Raw genomic sequence first — 21,439 nt, 5'->3', positions numbered from 1 at the left:
GAGGGCAACCTTTGTGACCAGAAATAGAATCCTTTTACCTCAAATCCGTCACCTGTGTAACAGCAGGAGTCCTCCTCAGCCTTGGTCGAAATGGAGCTGGGATGGCTGATGATATGCAGGTGTTATTAATCACAGACCAGGTGAGGAATGCTCCCTTGGAACTGAGGTTTTCTGCATATGTATTTCTGAGGCCAGAGAGATCCTTAGCTCATCTTGTCTGACACTATTGGTAACAGAGGCAAGAGAACTTCACCCCCTGTCCCCTGAGAGCCCAGCGAGCTGTGTATGGCTAACAACACAATGGCATTCAGCCCTGATCTGAAGGCATAGGAAGGATTAGGGCTTTCCTTCCCCCCTCTCTAGGGGAATGTGTTCCAAAGGCTAATCAGTTCCACACTTAAAAATCTGTTTTCAGTTTGAGTTTATCTGGCTTCAGCTTCTAGACCTTGGGTTTTTTGGTTTTGTTTTTTTAATTTTGCCTTTGCTAGTCTTGAATCTGCATATTTGTTTTGTCTGAAGGACTCTTGGGATAACTTGAGAGCAAGTAGCTTTCTAAAACAGGCAAATGCTCACTAAAAGCTAGGAGTGACCCTTACCATGTAGCATCCGAGGTAACATCCTCAGTGGTAACACCCCAGCTGGTCCTACAAAGCAGAGGCATTTACCATGTTGTCTTCTGACCTATACCATGCCAGGACCTAATAAATCCAGCCCATAATCAGTGTCAGGATGGCTGAGGCCATGAATGCAGCTGATTTCCTTCAGCCTGCTAATATTGGAAAGCTGCCTATGAAGAGAGCCAGATGTGCTAATAAGGTGGCTTCACCTCCAATTCCTAGGCAGTTTATGAATACACTGATGTGATGCTTTGCTGAGGAAGTAAGAACCAAAACTTTCACATTCAAGAGAAAAGACCTGATGAAAGGCATGGCAAAGGGCTCCACAGAACATGGGGTTTGTGCTTAATGTGTAAGTTTGTAGCTAGTTACTCCCAATGCATTTCACAGTGCCCTGGGAATCTCTCACTAACCATCTGCACTCAGAATTACCTGCTGAGATTTTCATAGTCTCTTAGTAAATCATTGCTGGATTTGCAATGGGATCATCAGTCAAATGAGTTTCCTTTTTCCTTTTTTTTGCATGTCTTTTGCCTTGCGTCAATTTGGCCAAGAAATATTTATTGAGCAAGAAACTTGGTAAGGCTCAAGTACTCTTTCTCTGTTATATTAAACTATCCCTAAACTTTGCTCCAGCCAGAGCACTGCTGGGATTCACTTGTGTTGTTGCTGTGGATGGATGGAGGAGGATGGGCATGTTGGAGGAGGTCAGTGTGGAGAAGCCAGGGTGACCTCAGGAAACATATTTCCCCTTGCCATGAGAACTCAGAGGTGGAGAAAGGCAGTGACAAGACAGTTTTCAACTCATAGTTTTAAACATGTAGCAAATTTCCTACAACATTATCCAAGTTAGGATTATACCACCACGTTCTCAGGTCAGTTCTACAAGCCTCCAAAACCATTCTTCACCTCCAAACTGAATATTGACCCTGCTGTGCCATGGGAAAAGGAGCCCCAAGGACAGTGTTTCTCCCATCTGCTCTTTCATCAAATGCATCCCCTGACACCCCTCAGGCTTTTCAGAGAAACCTTTATCCCTTCCTCAGCACAGACGATGATGACGTCCCTGTTGCTGGAGCAAAACCAGCTCACAGTTCTCAGTTCCACTGAAGTCAAAATGCTGCAGGGACAAGTTTGGGGAAAAGGATTAAAATCAAATTTTGGGTTTCTGTTTAGGGAGCAAATGGTAGTGGTTTCCCTTTGAAGACGGCCCATTTCAATCTGCTGGGCTGCTTCTCCCTGCAAGACCCATGGGACCTTTGCCTCAAGTTCCCTGCAGAGTCTGAGCCATTGGGGCTATATGGAAGCATCCTTGAAACTGGACATTTACTTAAACTACCTCTGAACGTTTTTTCCGAGTGGAACTTGTGAGGAAAAAAATTAGGAGTAAAAATTTAATTTGGATAGACATTTTTATTATGAAAATTTTAAGTGCATACACATTCATGGGAGAAATTACAACAATATAGAAGTGTTTATTTTCCAAATTTTCTATGAAAGGAGTAATTTCAAAAGCATAATATAGCTCCTCCATAAAAGCTGCCTTAAAGAAACACAAATACAAAACCCTTTTCACATTATTTGGGAAGATATTTCTTTTTGCTTAATAAAAATATAAAGTACAGTATTTACCACATTGTGACAATTCTGACAAAACTGAGTTGTTAAGGAGTGGAAGATGGGAGGTTCATACAGCCCTTTCATCATGATACATGTTTTCTTCTCTGTGGCCACCAGGGTTTCATCTTTTCAGACAAGGCTTGTCTTGGTGGGATATTGGTAAAGAAAAGAAATCATATTTTAGGTGATGAGTTCACAAAAAATCCTGGCTACTATAAATCACATCACTCAAAACTACTTGCCAGAGAAAAGGAGGACCCTTTAGAGGCTAGCAAATGGAAAATGGCCACAAAGAATTCTATAGGAACTGCATTTCCAACAGAAAGTGTATATTTAACCTCAAATATAGCCTTCATTGCAAAATAAACAGTCACCATTTCTAAAACACCTTAGTTAAAAACACATCAGAAAGTCACCCTTCATCCTTCCTCAGGCAGAATTCAGATAACATATTCATACATACAAGTATAAAGCTAGTATAAATAAAAAATTTACATAGCAATAAATACCATCTAGTCTTAAAAAATAATCCAACCTTGGGATTTGACAGCTGCACGTTGAAAATACCCACATGATGATTTCACATTTATGGAAGCTGCTTTTTCAGCACTGTTCAGTGCCATCTCTTTTCCATCCTCTTCACATGTGGTCCCTATCTCACTCCCATCTCCTCACGCTTCCTTTCCCTGATTCTGTCTTTGGTCAACAGTTAAAGGCAGAAAAGAAAACCAAGTTCTCTCCCCAAGCGAGACTCTGCTAATGCTGCTTCTCAGCCTGCTCCAGTCATGGTGCAGGGAAGGAATGACATGTGGTGCACTGGGGCAGCCCAGTAACTGATTTCTCCAGAGTGAAGGGCATGGCTGTTCTTCCCAATGCATCATGCAAATAATGTCAGACACAGAGCAAAGCTTCCCACTCAAGGTTGAATTTTGGCCTAAAGCAAGAGAAAGCTTTTAGCAGATTCTCATTTAAGTCTCTGTGCCACATCTGCATTCATGCTGTGCTCAACCTTGCTCAGGTGAGAGAGGGACATGGTGCTGGCCCCCGAGAGCCAGCCCCACGCCCTGAGTGGTCTCAGCTATGTTAGTAGTGAAGTGTCACCAGCACAGAGGTGTCAGGGCCCAGGTCACTGTGTGGGTCTCAAGAAATGTCAGGGGCAGATGGCCCACAAGGTACCCAGACAATCATCACCTGGCTGTAAATGTTTCCCAGCCTTGCATGGAGTGCCTTTCCTTCCTGCTGCTACTCATGCACTTCTCCCAGGAGCTAATGCCCTTCATTTAGCACAGTCTACCCCTGCAGCGCTCACTGGTTTGCACCCAGAAGAGAAGGTTGACAGGTGACCCCCTTTCCTGGTGTATCTCCTCTACCTGGCTACACTGTCCAGAGCTGGGACCCTGGGGTTTGGCTGGGGTGCTTCAGCACTGCCCATCTCAATGCTCCTGTCAAAGCAGTCTGTTTGCCCAGGCTGTAATGTGGGGTTGGCATGTTCCCAGGGGCCTTTCCCTGACGGTGCTGACCCCAGATGCACTCCCTGTTAACAAGGACCGCAGCAGAGCGCTGGCAAAGCTGTACAGTCACATCTACCCACTCATCTTCTCACCAGAAAGCCAATGTTTCCCCCAGAAAAAAAAATGGTCATGGCCCCTATTATTAGCAACATATGCTGCTGAAGTAAAATCTGAGAATTATTTAAGTCTCCATTTACTCCAGTGAGAATAAATGGGACCTCAAGCTGTCCTTGGATAGGAATTATGTGTGAAGAATGCACCTTCCTGGGTGAGAAGGAGAAGTTCTGTGTCTATGCCAAAACCAAGATTCTTGCACACTTTCCCTGCAGTCATTCTTGGCCATGACACTCACGAGTCTGCCTCTCACAAACCACTAGCAGTTGCAGGTGCATATGTGGGACAGGAGATGGACTCTATGATATAAAGTATAGTTCCAGGGAGGATACTAGAAACTCTGGTTTTCTCATAAAATTTCTCTGTCTTTAGCCTTTAAAGAGAGGATCTGATCCTACTCATACTAAATCAACACTCCAATTCTTGTCAAATACAGTGGTACCAGACCTTTCAAAACAGAGACAAAAAATACTTAAGCACCAGGTTGGTATGATGACAAGAGAAAGAATGTCAAAATCACACACACAAACATTTTAGGCACAGCAGTTGGTTTCTGCTTTAAAGCAAATGAGGTGATGTGGTCCCAGCTGAAGGACTCTCTGCAATAGCCCTGTTTTGCAGAGAGGAAAATACTTACAAGATTTTTACCTGAATCCACATGGAAATAAGGTAGTCCCTGGCTAGCCAAAGTGACGCTTTGGCATTAAAGATGCCTACCACAAAAAAGGAGTGCTTAGTGAAACACTCCTTTGTGTTCGCAGGGAAGAGGGAAGATTCCTTTTGAAGCAACCAGCTCACTAAAAAAGACAATCTTACAACATTTTTTGTTTACAATACAGACACAGATACATACAAACACAAGCATTGTGCTGCACTAATGTGCTTCCCCCCAGATCCCAGTGCACACCATAACATCATTATCAGTGCTGCAGGTGTCTTTCCATACACTATATAACAGATATTGTGTATACAGGCAGGAATCAGGAAAAAGAAATTTCTGGCTTAGAGAGGGATGGGTGCAAGGAGTGGTGCCTGTCCCCAGTTGTACTTTGCAAAGGAAATTCCAGAGGCTATCCTGTTCACCAGCAAATGAGGCCATGACTGCTGGTGAACAGCGAGTGTTGGCCTTCATTTCCACACTCAAGAAATACCACTCCTTCCAAAAACTGGACAGACCCTCTCTTGCCCCAGGTATCTCTTTTTTTCCAAAGATACGTCCAGATATCCTCTTCTGCGCATCTCCAGAGCAATCAAAGATGTGACTGCCCTCAGGGACGTGTGACTGTTCAGTAGCAGACCTACAGCATCATTGGCAAAGGGTGAATGCATCTCAGCCTACTTCAGTGCAAAGCCAGCCAGGCAAGCTGAAGTCACCTCCTGTGGATGGGTGGGAAGAGATACCTGGTGCATGGCAGCATAGCTGACTTCTCCGGTGACTTGTAACATGGTCGTGTGCTTAGAGCTTTAATAACCCATTCCTTCCTTTTTTGCTAAATTTGTCATCAGAAACACAGGAACATAGGAAATGCCAGATGACATCAGATTGCTGTTGTGGCTCCTAACACACACAACTACTACAAACCAAGTACTAGCATTGGCTCAGCTGCTCACAGCTGTGACCCAAGTTTCTGACCTTCAGAGAAGGGTTTTAGCCCTCCAGCCCTGAGTTTAATCCCTCACCCCAAATGCCACCCAGGGTAATGCTGTCTACTTTTATCTGATGCTTTTTTAGCCTTCCTATGTTCTTGGCCTCTATGACTTCTGGAGGCAAGGAGTTCCTCCACTACTTACACACAACATCATTGCACTGTACAGTTCATGTCCTTCTCGGTTTAAAACTCCAGGAGACTTGCATGAACCAAAAGAAAGTTAAATAAAGCAGGACCTCTACATAACGAAGGTAATAAAATATTATATAACATAGGGTTAGTTTAAATTGGTATCTGCCCCCAGTGCTAGGTAATAAACCAACCTGTAAAAAACATATTTTTTTTCAAATAGTTACATCTTAACTATATAAAAATAGCACTGTGAAAGCAAGTCAATTTGTGCAAGGGGGGAAAAACCCAAACAAGAAAAAAAAACCCTTTGGAAATGTGTGAAGCGTTGCTTTTGTGCTGCATGATAACAGTAAAATGTATTCATTCCCTAATACTGGTTATCTGCTCTCTGGGTCCTACAGTAAGAAATCCTGTAGCCGGCTTACAATGCTTGCCTCTTACATCTTGAACCTCCTGTTGATGAAGAACAGAGTGAAACACTATTAAGGTTTATTTCAGTTGCAAGAGCTTTGATATCAGGCCTAGTCAAACAGCAAATCTGTGTTTGGACTAACCCAAAGGCATTTCTTTTGTAGCCCCTCCAACTAGTATTTGCTGAACATTTTGGGAGAAGTTCTCCACAAAGAGCTACTGGGACTCAACAGGGCAAACCCAGCAACGGGTGTTATTTTGGGCAGGTTGTGCTCATAACAGTTAGTAAGGTGTTCAGAACTAACATAGGAGGAAGGCTGGCTAGAAAGCTTATTCTGGACTTGAAAGCCAGAGCAGAGAATTATCAGTGGGCAAAGAGACTCAGCAAAAAAAACCAGCAGGGAAAGGAGGGATTAATTATTTGTGAGTAGCCCCAGTAGTGGAGCAAGTGGCACTGGGAATGCCTCCTCTACCTGACCCTAGCCCACAACTGATGGAGATCACAGGTTGCAGCTCCAGAGAGTGCCAGGTCTCTTGAGGACTGAAGAACACAGAAGGCAGCCTGTGCTCTGCTCTTGGTGTTTGGCTTCCACCATGAGGTGGCTGGACAGCAGAGGTACACAGTGTACTGCCCATCCAGGAGCCATCCCCATGGCCTCCCTGCTCTGGGACTCTCCCTCTGTAAACAGCTGGGGAGCACAGCAGAGCTTGTGGTGACAGCTGCCCAGTGAAGGTGGGGTGACAGGGAGGGCAGGCAGCCACATGCTGCACAGTAAATGTGAGAGGCCTGAGGTGCTGAGGTTGGGAGCTCAGGGTGGGATGCACACACATTGAGTCTCCCAGTCTCAGTGTGAGCATGGTACCCAGGAGAGTGTGGGTTAGGCAAGTTGTACAAGTGTCTTGTGCACTCAGAACAAGGAGGTAGTTTGTATCGGTGGCCTCCAGGTTTTTTGTGAAGTGACCCCTACTCCTGCTCCAGGCTGATCAACCTTTTGCAATCTAGATGAGGTCACTAAGGCTGAGTTACAAGTGTCAGAGGGTAAACACCAGGTATTCAAAAATTCTGGTGTCCCAGCGTGTCTTGTCAAACATCCCTTTCAATGTCTGCTGGACAACTAAGTCTGTGTGACCACAGCCAGAGACAGTTGTGGCTACTCCTAGTAAAAGTAGTCTCAGAAAACTCATCCAGGTACAAAAAGGATGAGTAAGCCATGAGGAAAATTTTCCTCTTTGAAGATATCTTTTCCGATATCCCACAGCAGTAACCCCACTTCTTTTGGTGCATAAAGGCAGGACAAACCACTTTGGTGAGATAATAAAAACTACTGGGACATCCAGAGCACTGGTATATTTAATACCATTCTCTGGGACTTGCCTAGCATCTCCCATAGGAAAGGCATCAACCCATGCACCAAATCATGTTGTCACCACGTGGTGCTGCTTCTGTCATTAAAAAACACCAGTAGCAAATTCATAGCTATTATTTATATTTAAACTCTGTCAGTTTGATACTGGACCTAAAAGAAACAGAGCTCCCAAACCTTTATCCTGGTTTTGACTTTGACTTTTCAGTGTTATTTTGGCCTCTTTGTGTGTCCATTTTCCCATTGTAAAATGGGAAAATTTTCCCACATCTGTTGTGGCTAAAATTTCCCCTTGTTTTTCAGAGTTTTATCTATATAATATTCCTTTGCAGGAGAGGTAGAGATGTCATTCTCAACAAATATAAGGGGAAATGGAGGTCTGGATAAGCTAATATATTTGCCCAAGATCCCATATGATGATCAATGGAAGAGCAGGGATTTGAACCTGAAGTATCCCAGCTCAGAAACTAATGCTTCCTACCATTCTTTCTCCCTGGAGACTTTAGTGATGTTGCACGGGAAGGGCAGAGGGGGCCCCGTTTCTTCTGTTGCTTTTTTTTATGAGTGCGATGACGTGGTCTAAATTAAAAGAAAAATACAAAAAAGACTGCCATAAATTATCCATATACAAAGGCCTTATTCACATTTATCCTATGGTCCTTTCGTATCTTGCTGACGGGGTGCAAATGATGATAATATCCCCTTTCATATACCCTCTGCCTCATAGGAATGCTAGGCAAATGAAAGTGCCCTGGTGGCAGGACATTTGAAAACTCTAAGGCCAGAACAACCCTTTTACCCAAAATGCCTAACCCTCCCCAAATGCATCAGCAAGAACCAATGGCTACTCTAAGGAGATTTGTGGGCATTCAGAGCCTTAAAACAAGGCTATAAAGACAGTCACCTACATTGTCCCCCTCTATGTGGGGCCTTCACCCCACACACACTTGGTGGAGTTCTGGGAGGTTGTTGTTCTGGTATATTGGACTCCAGGCCTTATTTACAAATGAGGTCAGAAATTAGGAAGAGCTGCCACACTGGGGTTTACCAACACAATGTAGGAAGGCAGCAGCACTGAGAGTTTCCATTCCTTTCTCCCAGCAAATGTTTTTCCCATGTGACTTTATTAGCTTCTCCAAATCCATCAGCTCTCTTCTCTGTGCCTACAGTAGCGGCTGAGTTTAATGGATTCCACATCTTGGACTGAGGGAAGTTCTGCAGTGGGACTATATTAACATGACAGTGGACAAGATGGTCTCTGTTTATTTTGGGCTCTGTTAACTCTGTAAGGACCTGATTTTGCATTATCCATTTACAAAGGGAGAAGGGAAAGGGAGTCAATGAATGTACTGTAAATGATCACTAGGATTGCCTGGAAGTGATAGAGGATCTGTTAGCTATTTCAAGAAAGGACTGATTGGCCCCTTGTCTATAAAATGGATGAATGTTGAATGATGTTGGCCACAGCAGCTGTTCAATGATTTTTAAAGCCAGTTAAGGAATTTGAATTCTTGACAGCCTGAATATATTTTACTGATGTCTCATGAGTGTGTATATTACATGGAGATGTGATGAATATAAAGCAATAATAAAGCCTAAGCAGAATTAGTGAGCAAAATAATTCCCTACTAGAAACCATCTCTGGTTTCACAATTAGCTTTATTGGATTACTATTCTAGGAGCTTTTCCTTGTCCTTAGCTTCAGATTATAACACTGAAGATATTCTCATATTGAAGTGATGGTATAGATTAAGATGTCTTCACAGTTTGGATTCTACTTAAACAATTACAAGAGCCCTTTCTACAAAACGTATTGATTTTATTCCAGAAAAATAAATTCCCATGTACAATTGGGTTTTCATAACATGAAACAATTAGCCATTTTATTGCTAGTGCATATAGGGTAATGTCACATTTAATACAATTTCAGTACAAGTGAAAAAATATAATATATGGCTGATTGAAACTGATAGCTACATTAACATTTATAGATCTATATAGATTCATTTTACAAGCTGTTAGTAGTTTAGAGGGATATCGGTGGTTTAAACTACCAACATTCATATGGCTCCAATTCAAATATATGAATTATTTGATGCGCTATAAATATATTCCGAAGTATGTTTCAGAAGAAGTCAAAGCTGTGCACTAAAATATATCGAAAACATGCCTTGTGAAAATGCTACAGACAGAGCCCTGACTGTCTGCGGAGCATGAAAATGCCACTGGTGCTAGCATTACTAGTTGGAAAATGAAAACAATGCAATGATTACAGGATTAGGTGATGGAGTTATATGTTTTCTGTCATTTCATAGAGCTGGGATCAAATTCTCTTTTGTTACTCAGTGTAAACCAGGATGAAATACACCAAATCAGAAGAATTGCTTTTGTATTAGCATTAGGTAAACAAAACCCAGAATCTGGCTGGAGATCAGGCAGACTCATTGGTTTCAGTAGGGTCAGCCCCACAACTTCGCTAGTGGAAGTAATAGCAGATCGTGTTCCAGCTGAGTTGTTCCTCTAAGTCAGACAGGCACACAATCACATTTGCCCAACCCTACACATTTCTAAAGTGCCTCCTAAGTTTCAAGTTGGGGATGACAGCAAACAGAAGCTCAAGCAGGAGCTTGAGGACTTTCCCAACTTGTAAAACAGAGTAGCTCAAGTCCCTAGGATAGTCAGCATGAGCCACATCCTACTCTTAGGTTCAGCTGTATCTAAACCCAAAGCCATCCTGGCAGCATTAACCTGGATTACTTCTACAGAGAATTTGTCCAAAGGACAAAAGGGCTGAGTGCTGGCAGCATAGAAGGCACTGAGCATTGGATGAGATGGGAAGAGCTGTCAGGGCTGGAATCACAGGCTTCTTTCCTTCTTCCTCCTCACTCTTGGCCCCAGTGTGGTGATTAAAGGGACACATGGAGGGATCTTTCTACTTCTGGTAGTGTTTTTCCCCCTTGCTTATTGTAAGAACACAGGGTGTGTGGGGGGGAGGACAAAGAATTTTATTTTTTTTTAACTCTACCCCTTATTTGGCAGATGCATTTACAAAGCAAACAGTGGAGGGCATTCAGCTACCTGTGCCTCACATCTGCCCTGGGGCCATACCTTCCCCGATAAAGCATTGCTTTTGCAAATTGCTGGATTCCAGCCCTGCCTTCACCCCACAGATGCAGGGGGGACAAGGTTTAGCAGGGTTACAGCGCAGTTACTGAGGGGTGGGAATGTGGTGGGCAAGGGTGAGAGGGATACTGAGTGCACAGGTAGGCTTGCTGGCCAAAATGTTGCTGCTGAATCAACAGCAGCCCTGCTAGATTAAGAGCAAGGAAATGCTTTGTACCATCACCTGTCTCATCTTCTAAACCTGGAAGGCTGGAGCCCTCCCCTGCAGCTCAACATGGAAATTTGCTCTGTGCTGCTCTTTCTTTCTTGATGTAAAATTGAACGGATATGGACTGAGTCCACCTCCAAGTAGACATGATCAACCACTTTCAAGGGTAATAAAAACAGATTTAAAGAGTCTGAATTTGCCAAGTTTGGCTGGTTTGCCTCTGGCCTTATGGGAAAGCCTTATTCGTGTCAGCACATCTCGCCTCAGCTGACATTACTAGCACTCCACACTGGCCAGCAGAGAGACAATTTTTAGTGCCCTAGGCCTCAGCTGCCTGTGCAACCAGAGTCCTGGTATAACATGGAGAAGGGGCTCCAAAGACACTGGAACGATATAGATTCTGAAGGAATTGTAGTTTGGCTTGGGGAGGAGGGGGCATAAAGGAAGAATTTTCCTTGGGAGAACGGCTTTTTTTAAAAAAGAGGATGAGTTTGGGACCCCAGAACATATTCATTGGCATTGATTTTGCCTCAAACGCTGGCAAAATTCTTAGTTTAACATCTAGGATATACTAGAAGCTGTTGTTTTAATACAAATTAGGTCAACTCCAAACCCTTCTTCAAAACAATATCTGATTCCACAAGTACTTTGTCCACATGGTAAAAGCCAGCCCTTAATGTTCTACCCTTTAATAACTCAGGATGTTAGCTGTTAAGTCCATTTGTGTCTTGCCTTACTTGTTTAAAGCCTTCTCCAGATATTCCTGGATCCACTTTAACTTGGGATCAATGCATACTTGCTTGCTGTTGCTCTTGAGCCTTGCACTGCCAAAGAAGAAAAGTCAGAGTGAGTCTGATGCGCAACACTCCTCAGTCACACCCACCACCCACCCCTGGGTGCCTTATTTTCCTTGGGTGCCAGTGCTGTCAGTTAACCCACCTTCAAGATACCTTTTATAAATATCACTGGTTTGAAAGCACTGGTACCACCTGTCTCCTTCGATGCTGGCTCTTGTGGTCTCTAGTGGGAATCATGCGAGAGTGGGACGAATACAGAATTTGAATTTAAGATTTCCAATTCATACCTGGGCTGTTCAGTGCCAACAACAGGAAAAATTTCATTTAGAAATACTGACATGGTAAATTTAGGTAATTTTTGTAAGGAATTGATTAAGAACAGTTTTCAGACTCAACCCAAAACTGAAGTTTCACGGGTTTTGAGGACAGACATGAAACCATACCTCTTGAGTTTTCTGAAAGAAAGGGTCTGGTCACCTGTTAGCTTTTTGTATTACACTAAGACTGAACTAACAGGTTGCAATCAGGAAGACAACTGTAAGTATCATAGTGCCAGAGGCAGGCTTCCCCTCATGTATTCACTCAGCACTAGAAACAAAGGCAGAAACATCCTGAGGGGGTTCTCCTGGATGTCCAAGCTGCACTACCCACACCAGACTGTTTGGCTAATCTGAATTCAGCCTTGAATTTGTGCTTATCTGCACCTTTCATTCAGAAGCAGGACAAATAGCTTTTCACCAGCAGGTCTCGCCCTCCAGGGATCTCAGAGCCTCTTGAGTGCTGTTATCTCCTGCCTTCCCTGCAGCACCCTGCCTCTGCCCCAGCTGCTCAAAAATTTCCCCTTTAAACAGCCTGCCTGCCATGGAAAAGTGCAAAGAACAGCAATTTTATGGAAATGCCCATACGAATAAGTTCAGTACTTGCTTAAACATTTTTCTGGATGGGAGCCAAAATGTTCCTCACTTTATAAAATGAAATCTGCAGAATATAAAACTATGGCATAAGAAATAACAGGTCAAAAAGGCTCCTTGGTCTGAAGTTATGCAACAACACAGTTGTAACATAAACACATCGAAGATCCGTCTTGCAATCCCTGCGCCAATAAAGAGATGAATGGGCTTAATTCATATTTCCCTTACACCAGTGCCAAGCTGGAGCATTTCCAGTGAAGTGATACCAACAGAGTGCAAGAATGGATTTGCTGATGTTAGCAATGCCTGGGAATTCTTGGCCTCACAGGACACAGAATCAAAAGCACACGTAACCAGTCTCCAGCCACATACAACACAATTTCTCTCACCTAATATTACCTCTCACCTAATATTAAGACATTGACTTCTTTAGACATTTATTTCTGAGCCTGTCAGCCCCTGCTCCCTGTGCAGTCACAGAAGAGATGTAGGCAACTGTATGGAGTGTTTAACTTGGACTGGTTTAGGTGTCTACTTAATGCAATTAATTGCATGCTAAAAATGCTTATTTCCCTGCACTGAAAAGCAAGGAATTTAGTGTGGGCTTTGTAGAAGTACACATTGACAGAGGAGTTCCCTGGATTTGGAGAGATGACTTCTGATAGAATGAAAGAAAAAAGCCTACTCTTAAGACTTTTTTTCAGGTACAATTCCCCTCAACCAAAAAGGAAAATGTATTTGTACAAAAAACAAAACAAACAAACAAACAAAAACAAAAAACCACACAAAAAAACCCCAAACAAAAACAAAAAAACACCCCAAAACAAAAGAAAAACAAAACAAACCAACAAAAAACCACAAAAACACACACCAAAAAAAACACAAAACCAACCAAACAAACCCCCCCCCCAAACAAAAACAAAACAAAACAACCAAAAACAAACCACAAAATATTTCCTGGCAACTATGTGTCACTTAGATTCTCTATTCCTGAACACAGTAGTTTTTTATTTTTTTACACCTTTACTGTATAATGCTTAAAACCATCAAGATGAGAAATTCATATGTTAGTTTTGATTATATTTTACCTCCTGTTTTGATAAAGACCTAGTTCAAACTCATGATGTTTCAAGAGTATTTGGAGGGAGGTTTTTAAGTACCTTACTTTTTAAAGTAACAAAAAGATGGTAAACTACAGGTTCATGTGTTCTGTGTACCACAGACAAACACATTTGGGGCAGGAATGGACAAGAATATGAGATGTTTCTGTTTCTGTACTTCGTGCTCTTATCTATCTTTATTGACTATAATCCTACATTAATTAGGAGATAAGTATATACTCTATCCTCTCTTAAATGCTGTCATTTTCTTGAAATTACTCCAAAAAATTCAAAATCCTCTGCAAAGCCTTAGCACTGGGACCCTTATGACATCCACTGACAGTCCCAGAGCACAAATCCATGCACTCTTACATTTTGGATGCTTGCCTCCAAAATTGTTTATAGGTAGAGATTGGAGTTAGTCACAGCTGGTTTTGCCATTTCTGTGAAAGGAAATTATTTCTCAGCTGAGGCTTACATTTTTCTCACTGTCCTCCACCAAATCCTAAGGCAGAAGCACACATGATAAAATGTGTATGATATACCCAAAGTGGTTTAAAACAGAAAAAAAATCATAAATAAAAACTGTTTCATGAATGGATACACACTCATACACATTCCTGAGAAATCTCATGCAAACCACACCAGTTTTCTAAGTGAAGAAATGTTTTGGATGACAAAAATGGATTTTTACAGCATTTGAGTGGCAAGAGGAAGGGCTCAACACATGGGTCAAAGACCGCACTAGTAATGGGACTGCACGGACACCAAATCTAGTCACTGACACCCTCTTACAGAGGTCAAGAGAAGTTGATAGTAGTAAGGCTCTCATGCAATGAAAAGATGAATGTTATTGCTCTTCTTCTGAAGATTTTGAATTCTGGAAGGGGAGGAAGGGGGTCACCCATGAACTAAAAAACCTTTCCTAAAACACACATACACACACTCACACACACGAATCTACAAAAACAAACAGAAAACCTCCCATTTTTCCTGAAAACCAGGGTTTCTTTTTCAGCAAAAATGAAGAGGTTATTTTCAATTGGGAAGCCATAATTTCTGTCCAGCTTGAATTTACTGAGACAGTCACTGTCTGTTAAGTGTTCCTAGATCAGGCCATCACACATGTTTAGAGTCTGTATCTCCTGTGGAGGATACATGAAATACAGGAATTCCTTCTGCTTGTTTAGCTCCACTCTATGGTGAAGTGAAAAATTAGAAGACTCAGACCCCACTGTAAAGTCTTTACCCCAAGGTGTGAAGCTCCACATTGAAGGCAATGGACAGCCTGTCTGACACTGCTGCTCACATACCCACGGGGGAACAGGACAGGGGATCACAGGGTCACAGGGAAATCACAGAGGTAGAACACAGCTGAGAAACATCCAGCTGGGCTCCTTTATGTGGGGTAAAGCAGAGTCCAGCTGTATCTGACATATGGGGTGAAGAGATGAATTCAGAATCGTGGGATGAGACAGACTGAAACGCAACTACCAGAGCAGGCACCAGCTCTGTGACTCTTTGACACCCGAGATTTGCACGCAGAAGAAAAAAGACTTACACAATCTGAAGTGAGCAGTTAGGTGTGGAGAGGATTTTGAGGTGCTTAATGTTGGCTCTTGCCACGTTGCTCTCGTAGAATCGACAGGGACATCGGTAAGTCAGGCTGACGGGTTTCTCTGTGAGACAAAGGGAGGGAAAGGACACGTTACTCCCTCTTGCTCCCGGTCAGCAGCACAGATACACAGATGAGGGCCGACGGAAAGGAACTCCCTCCAAATATGCAGGTGAAAAAACAGCAGTAGAAAAGCTGTAACTTTGGGAGAGCATTTGCTCACAGCTCAGAGCACAATCCCTTTAGCCCAGTGTCCAGCCTTTCAATAACGGTGCGTGGGATTTTGAAAGACAAAAGAAGTGGGAAAGAAAATGAAGTAAGTAAAGTAGAAGAGATTAGAATAAGGAGCCGCTCCATTGTGCAGGGATGCTCCTGGTAATTAGACAAGATAAAGGCCAAAAGAGGGGGCACTTGTCCTCAGTGTTGTTCTACTCAAACGATTTTGACCCGAGGCCAAATTAGAAGGTAGCCAGAAGAAAGCGGTGAATTCCAAAGAGTTCAGATCAAAACGGCTTGGCTCAGGTGCAGGTTTTTCACAGAGGACTTACTGGCTACAGAAAAACCCCGGTTTTGCAGGCGTTCCCAGGGCCCAGCTGACCTTTCCCCACTGCTGCCAGCTCTGACTCCCAACGGAGGTACAGGCACAAGAAGGTGAGGCTCAGAGATGTGAGATTTTGAGTCTTTTGAATTTCCAGCCTGTGGCTAAGTAACACCAATCGAGGAGACAGTTATCAGGCAGGGCGCCCTAAATACACTATTCAGGGGCCACCGAACTGGAGGAGAGTTCTGTCACTGGCATCATTAGGGACAGAATTAGGTTTAACGCCCTAGGCTAAAAATCAGCCATGTATATGCATGCATATACATGAGAAAACCAGCCTGGAGCCCACTACAGCCTCTGCTACCCGATTTGTCCATGGGAGTACTTGATTACTGGCAACGAAGTGCACATGAGTAAGGTACTCTAAGTTTCAAAGCTCCAAGTGCAATAAAATACAAACACAGAAGTCTTGCCTGGAAGTCTAGGAGGAGATGTCTAAGATTTTAAACAATTTCCCAATGGAGCAGTTTTCAGTCTCTGGGAGGAATTAAATTCATATACCTAACCCTGGAGGTCTGGCTCATGCTGTAGATGGTCAGATCTATATCTGACAGGGTTTGAGATACCACATGGCAATCTGGGGCCCTGTTTGTTTAGCCACACAGGATTACTTGCAGCATCCAAATCCACTTCCCTTAAAGGCAGATGGGGAGCTAAAGAGCAGAGACAGGCTTGGAATCTCTAAACAGCTGTCTAGGAAGGTGAGAAAAGAGACAGCTTTCAAAGGGTAACTGATCTACATATATAGCACATTTATCGATGCCTGTATCTAGCACACATAACCATAGACAACAGGGTGAAATTTTCCTGTCCTCAGGAGGGAAGCCCTTTTTTCCAAGTGCCTCTACCAAGCGATAAACCAGAATCAGACACCATATGAGAGAAATTAATCAGTGGGAGTAGAGCTCCTCTAGATTCACACCAGAATCTGGGTTAAGAAAACTGAAGGACTTTTCTATCAGTGATCCCATCTAGGAATTAATAAAAGGGAGGAGAAGCTCCCATCTGCAGGGGAAGGAGGGCTACAGGGTGAATGTCGAGAACATGCCTTAGACTGGCTAGTGCTAATGTGAAAGGGAATGAGGAAGACACTAGGATTTTCCACTGCAAATCTGTGCCTGATAGCTACACATCTGTGAGCTTGTATTGGAAAGGGAGGCTGAAACAATACAGTCATACAATACCACTCAGCACAGTTGCAGTGACACTGTCTCTGCAAGCTTGTATCAACCAAGTTTAAGCAAGCTTTAACCCAAACAACATGCAAGAGATGAACTGTTCAGATCTATGATTTCATAATGTAATCCTGTCCTCTCTGAGACTCGAGGTAGGATTTTCAATCCCATACCACTTGAAATCACGAGCAGAGAAAGTTTAACCATGACTAACATGTCTGTGTCCTAAAGTTGTTTCTGGCCCAAGAAAAGGCATCCAGCACAGCAAGGAAGAAGAGAAGTCCTAGCATTCAGTGTTCAGTGACAAATCCCCCTCAGCACAAGAATCCCTTTGCTTGGTGATGATCAGCAACAGGCACTGAGCACCAGGGAGCATCAGCACAGGCACCGATCAAGTCAGCTCTCTGTACCACTAAGAGGGAACTAGTATCTCCTGCCACTGTCCCTTGGTTCACTGTGCTCTCAAGGCTGAAAAACAGGGAAAACTAGTGCATGTGGCATCTCCCAAGACATGAACCCCTATCTTCCTAAAGCAGGAGGGGGAAGGGGCCATTTGGGGGCCATAATTTAGGATGGAAACATTTCTGGTCTTACTTTGAGGCTGACAAACACATTCTCTATTTCATTTCAAAATTTAAAACATTTTGTTCCATGCATATTAGAGCTGGTTAAGCTGATTAATTATTCTACACGCGTCATCATCATCTTCATCATCATGGCTAGGCTTCCAGAAGGAAGATTTGGGAAGGACTCTACCCACATTTGCTACAAACGGGACTATCCTAAACATCTACACTTGTACTGCAAGTGTTAATGCTGTGGGAGTTCTCTGATGTCTAACAAACATTGAGCACAAGCTGAAGCCATTCTCGCAGTGGGGCAAATTAATATAGTCTGTTAATTGCTCTGTTAGATGAAAACATCAGTTTTCATGCAACTGATGGTACATAAAGCTTTTGAGACCTTCATCTGTCTGGCACATTTAGTTAAAATGGTAGAATATAGTCAAAAGTTACAGAAAAACCGGATGCTAGTCAGACAACTCAGTGTCATTCCTTCAGCCTAATTTTACTTAGATGAGAAGAAAAAAAGAACTTCTTTTGACCTTGACTACAAGAGTTTGAAAGGGTTTGGGCTTTGGGCTTTTCAAAAATAATAAATAGTTTTATTGCTTTCTAACCAAAATTCGAGTTCTGCTGGCTCTGAACACCCACCTTTACTGGCAAATTCTTTCCAGAAAGCACACACAAAACCCTCTCACAGAGTGGCGACTTGTCAATGTTGATACCTATTTCACCCCATAGGGATCTGCTTCTGTTCACCCACACTGAAACTGGACAGTAAGGGAAGAAGTGAGTTGTCAGTTCTGCAAAGTTAGTACCTTGCTGTGGGGGCTAGGAAGCTCTGGATGGTTGAATAGAGAGGGAAGCTATATCCAGGCAAGCAGGCTGGACATGAACAGACAAAACATTTGATGGAAGCATCATTTTACTTCTGTTCAGTTTAGGATGCATTTGTCATTATCAGTAGACGGATGGTAACTTTTTAAGTCTAGAACAGCTCCATTTCCCTGGAAAGCAAAGCTGCGATAGACAGATAGAACTTTACCAGGTGACTAGGAAGAATTCAGAGCTCACCTGCCTTCCAGTACAAGGAAGCCCTGCAAGACCTCATCTGGATCAGGGTTGAGAGTACTATACGACATACAAAGAAATAGGCAAAAAACCTCTCTTATCGCTGCAAGACGGTTGGGGTCACTGTCCTTACGCTAGTTTCTCTCCAGCTCTTTTCCTTACTCAGGTAGCCATGTCCCCACACGCTTACCCCCTATAAAGATACCCGCTGTCGCTCGCTGCCAGCAAGGGAGTGCAGCCGCGCTAGGAGCGAACCGAGGTGCAGCCGGGCAGCTCTTTGGGCCCCCCAACCCTGAGCCAAGCGCTGCCAGAGGGAAGAAGGAGAGGGAGAGCTCCTGAGCCCCCGGTCCCCTACTCCCATGCCTCTAGACCTGCACTCGCCGGGGCTGGCACTGCCACTCGTGGTCCCCCGGGTCTGCCTTCGCTGCCTGCCGCTCGCCTCCCAGTCCGCAGTCCCAGGGTGGTGGATCCCGGCGAACGCGGCGCGGGCCGGAGCCCACCTGGGCTGGGCCGGCTCGCTGGACAGTGCCCTCCGTGTTCCACCGGGACGGGGCTGTTGCGGGGACAGTACTGTGGAAAGGCATTGAGGAAATATTCGGGAGCAATTAACTCTCTCAGGCTAAACAAAGAGGGCACCGGAGGGCATCCTCGGCCGCCCTGGGTCGGGAACACCCAAGTTTCGGTCGACAGAATAGGAGAATAGGACGGGAGCGAAAGTTTGAAAAAGCGCCTATTACCCAGCCAGCGAGGTTTCGATGAACGGACAAGTGGTGGCAAATCTCTGCCAGGCGAGAAGCCAGACGCAAGAAGAACGTCCGGGAGATGCCCAGAGGTTGCGGGCAGGACCCTCGCCCCTCTACGCGTGTGCAGTGCTGCTGCCCCGCGCGGTCTCCGCTCCCCCGGAGCCCCAGGGTACAGGGCTTCTCGCGGGATGCGGGGCAAGAAGCGCGGGTTGCCGCGGTCTCCGGGGCTGTCCGAACCCGGCGGCTCCCACAGACTGCAGCCGGCAAGCAAGCCGGGAAGCTGCCGCTGTGGTCGGGCTTCGGGGTAGACACGCGGGACCGCGGGGACTGGCGTGGGGCGATCGGGCTGTGAGACGGCGCTGCGGTGCGGGAAGGATGACTGCGGGGACCGCTGCCTTCGAGACCAAAAGCAGTGCCGGCCGCCAGCTCGCGATCCCCCGGACCCCTCGTCACTGAAGATCCCTGCGCCCCCCGAAACCTCCCCGTGCACCCGCGCCGGGGGCGCGGTAAATTCCTGCCGAGTGACCGCTTTGGCTCAGCTCTGCACTGATTGAGGGAAGATAGATCACGACAGAAGACAGAAAAGGAATTGAACAACCGCCTGTTTCTAATTTCTTGTAACTTTAAGGGTTGGGTTTTTCTAAAGGGAAAGTCGATATGCATATTTTGCAGCCAAACCACCTCCCTGCAGACCGAGCGCTGCTGAAAGTCTTACCCCAGACGATTTCAATCTGGGGCGAGTTTGGCAGAGAGGACCGCTTTGGCCAGCTTTTTGAAAAAAGCCAGGGAGGGATGGAGGGGAGGGAGGGATGGGAGCCTGCCCGCTTCCAGCTCACCACAGCCATCGCTCGGGCTCTCCAGACGCGCACATCTGAGCCGCGGCCGGAGCCCGAGCCGGGACAGCGGGCCGGTTGCGGGGAGTGTGGGGAAGAGCGGGGATTTCCGCGGGACCATCGCTCCTGGCCGGGCTGCCGGCAGGAGCGATGCCAGCGGCAAGCAGGCGGGAGAGCGGCGCGGCCCCGCAGCTCACTTACCCTCTGAGAGGGAGATGACGGCCAGGGCGAAGGCGAGCAGCGCCAGGGCGCGGAGGTCCATGCTGGAGCGGCTGGCGGACGCGGGCAGGCGCTGGTCTGCTCGTCCCGGCGATCGCGGCGCTCTGCCGGCGGCCCCACCGCCCCTCCCGCTATAGAGGGGCCGGGACCGCCGGGAGGGGGGAGGGGAGCCAGGGGGAGTAGCTAGTCTATGATTTATTGCCCGTGGCATGTTATTACATCCTTCCTCCGCTAAAAAATACTTGGAAAGGAACCAAAAGAGCGAGGGCTTCTCGCTCCGCTCCGGCAGCCCCCCCCACCCCCCCCACCCCAAACACAGCGCTTTGCCCCCGCAGCCCTGCGCCCCGAGCCCCCCGTGAGACTGCAGTGGCAGAGCACTCCCCGGGGGTCCCCCCCCGCCCGGCGGCTCGGGGCTGCGGCGGGGCGACGGGATCACCATCACCCCAACCAGCCCTAGCCGGGAGGAGAAAGTTTCCTCACCAAACTATGCCAGCCCCGGCCCTTTTTGGGCACCCTGGTCCCGCTGTTCTTGAACCAGAGCTGTTCGAGCCGGGGAAGCGGGGGGTGACGCGTCCCTTAAGCGTTCGCACCAGGGAGAGGAGAAAGCTTCCTCTTCACTCTGGTGGGCGCGAATCTAGATTTACACTGGCGACCTGGGCATAAGTATCCTCCCAGAAGTTTCTGTGGGCATTTGGGGGTAAAAAAGAGAGAGACAGGTTTTCAGTTTTTGCCTGCACGTGTTTGGCCCCAAACACCACCTCTTCCCCTTATTAACTGAACGCAGCTGTACATTTGCTGCCAACATTCCACCTCCTTTGTATTGCAGATGCCATTGGGCTCCCTGGCACCTCGGCTGAAAACTCTTGCTAGCCCTGAAAGGCCCGGAGGCCCAGGGGTGTCGCTTGCCCTCAGCTATTACGGCATTGTCAAGTGTAATCGACTTAAGCATGTCCTCGCTGTCTGCAGCAGAAGCCCACGGGGCCTTGTTTGTTGCTATTAAATACTTTAAATAAACATCGAGGCTTTGATTGAACTTGGGCTTCTCGTCTGCTTTTAAAACAG

At 45.5% G+C, this 21,439-nt stretch overlaps 1 protein-coding gene across 2 annotated transcripts; it reads right to left on the bottom strand.

Moving 5' to 3' along the window:
- Positions 1–2,018: 2,018 nt before the first annotated feature.
- Positions 2,019–20,473, bottom strand: CXCL12 (C-X-C motif chemokine ligand 12). 2 transcript variants are annotated; one of them, XM_032695137.1, is made up of 5 exons: positions 20,360–20,473; positions 15,119–15,236; positions 11,487–11,573; positions 7,900–7,997; positions 2,019–6,096 (listed from the first exon to the last, which is right to left on the bottom strand). In XM_032695137.1, the coding sequence occupies exons 1-5, from the start codon at positions 20,418–20,420 to the stop codon at positions 6,065–6,067; spliced, it is 396 nt and encodes a 131-aa protein (XP_032551028.1). In that variant the 5' UTR covers positions 20,421–20,473; the 3' UTR covers positions 2,019–6,064. The 2 variants fall into 2 exon arrangements, with proteins under 2 accessions (XP_032551028.1, XP_032551030.1); XM_032695139.1 differs by lacking the exon at positions 7,900–7,997.
- Between the last annotated feature and the right edge of the window lie 966 nt (positions 20,474–21,439).

The sequence above is a fragment of the Chiroxiphia lanceolata genome, chromosome 8 (assembly GCF_009829145.1).
Source record: "Chiroxiphia lanceolata isolate bChiLan1 chromosome 8, bChiLan1.pri, whole genome shotgun sequence".
Lineage (NCBI taxonomy): Eukaryota > Metazoa > Chordata > Aves > Passeriformes > Pipridae > Chiroxiphia > Chiroxiphia lanceolata.
This window is presented reverse-complemented; position numbering and strand designations above follow the sequence as displayed.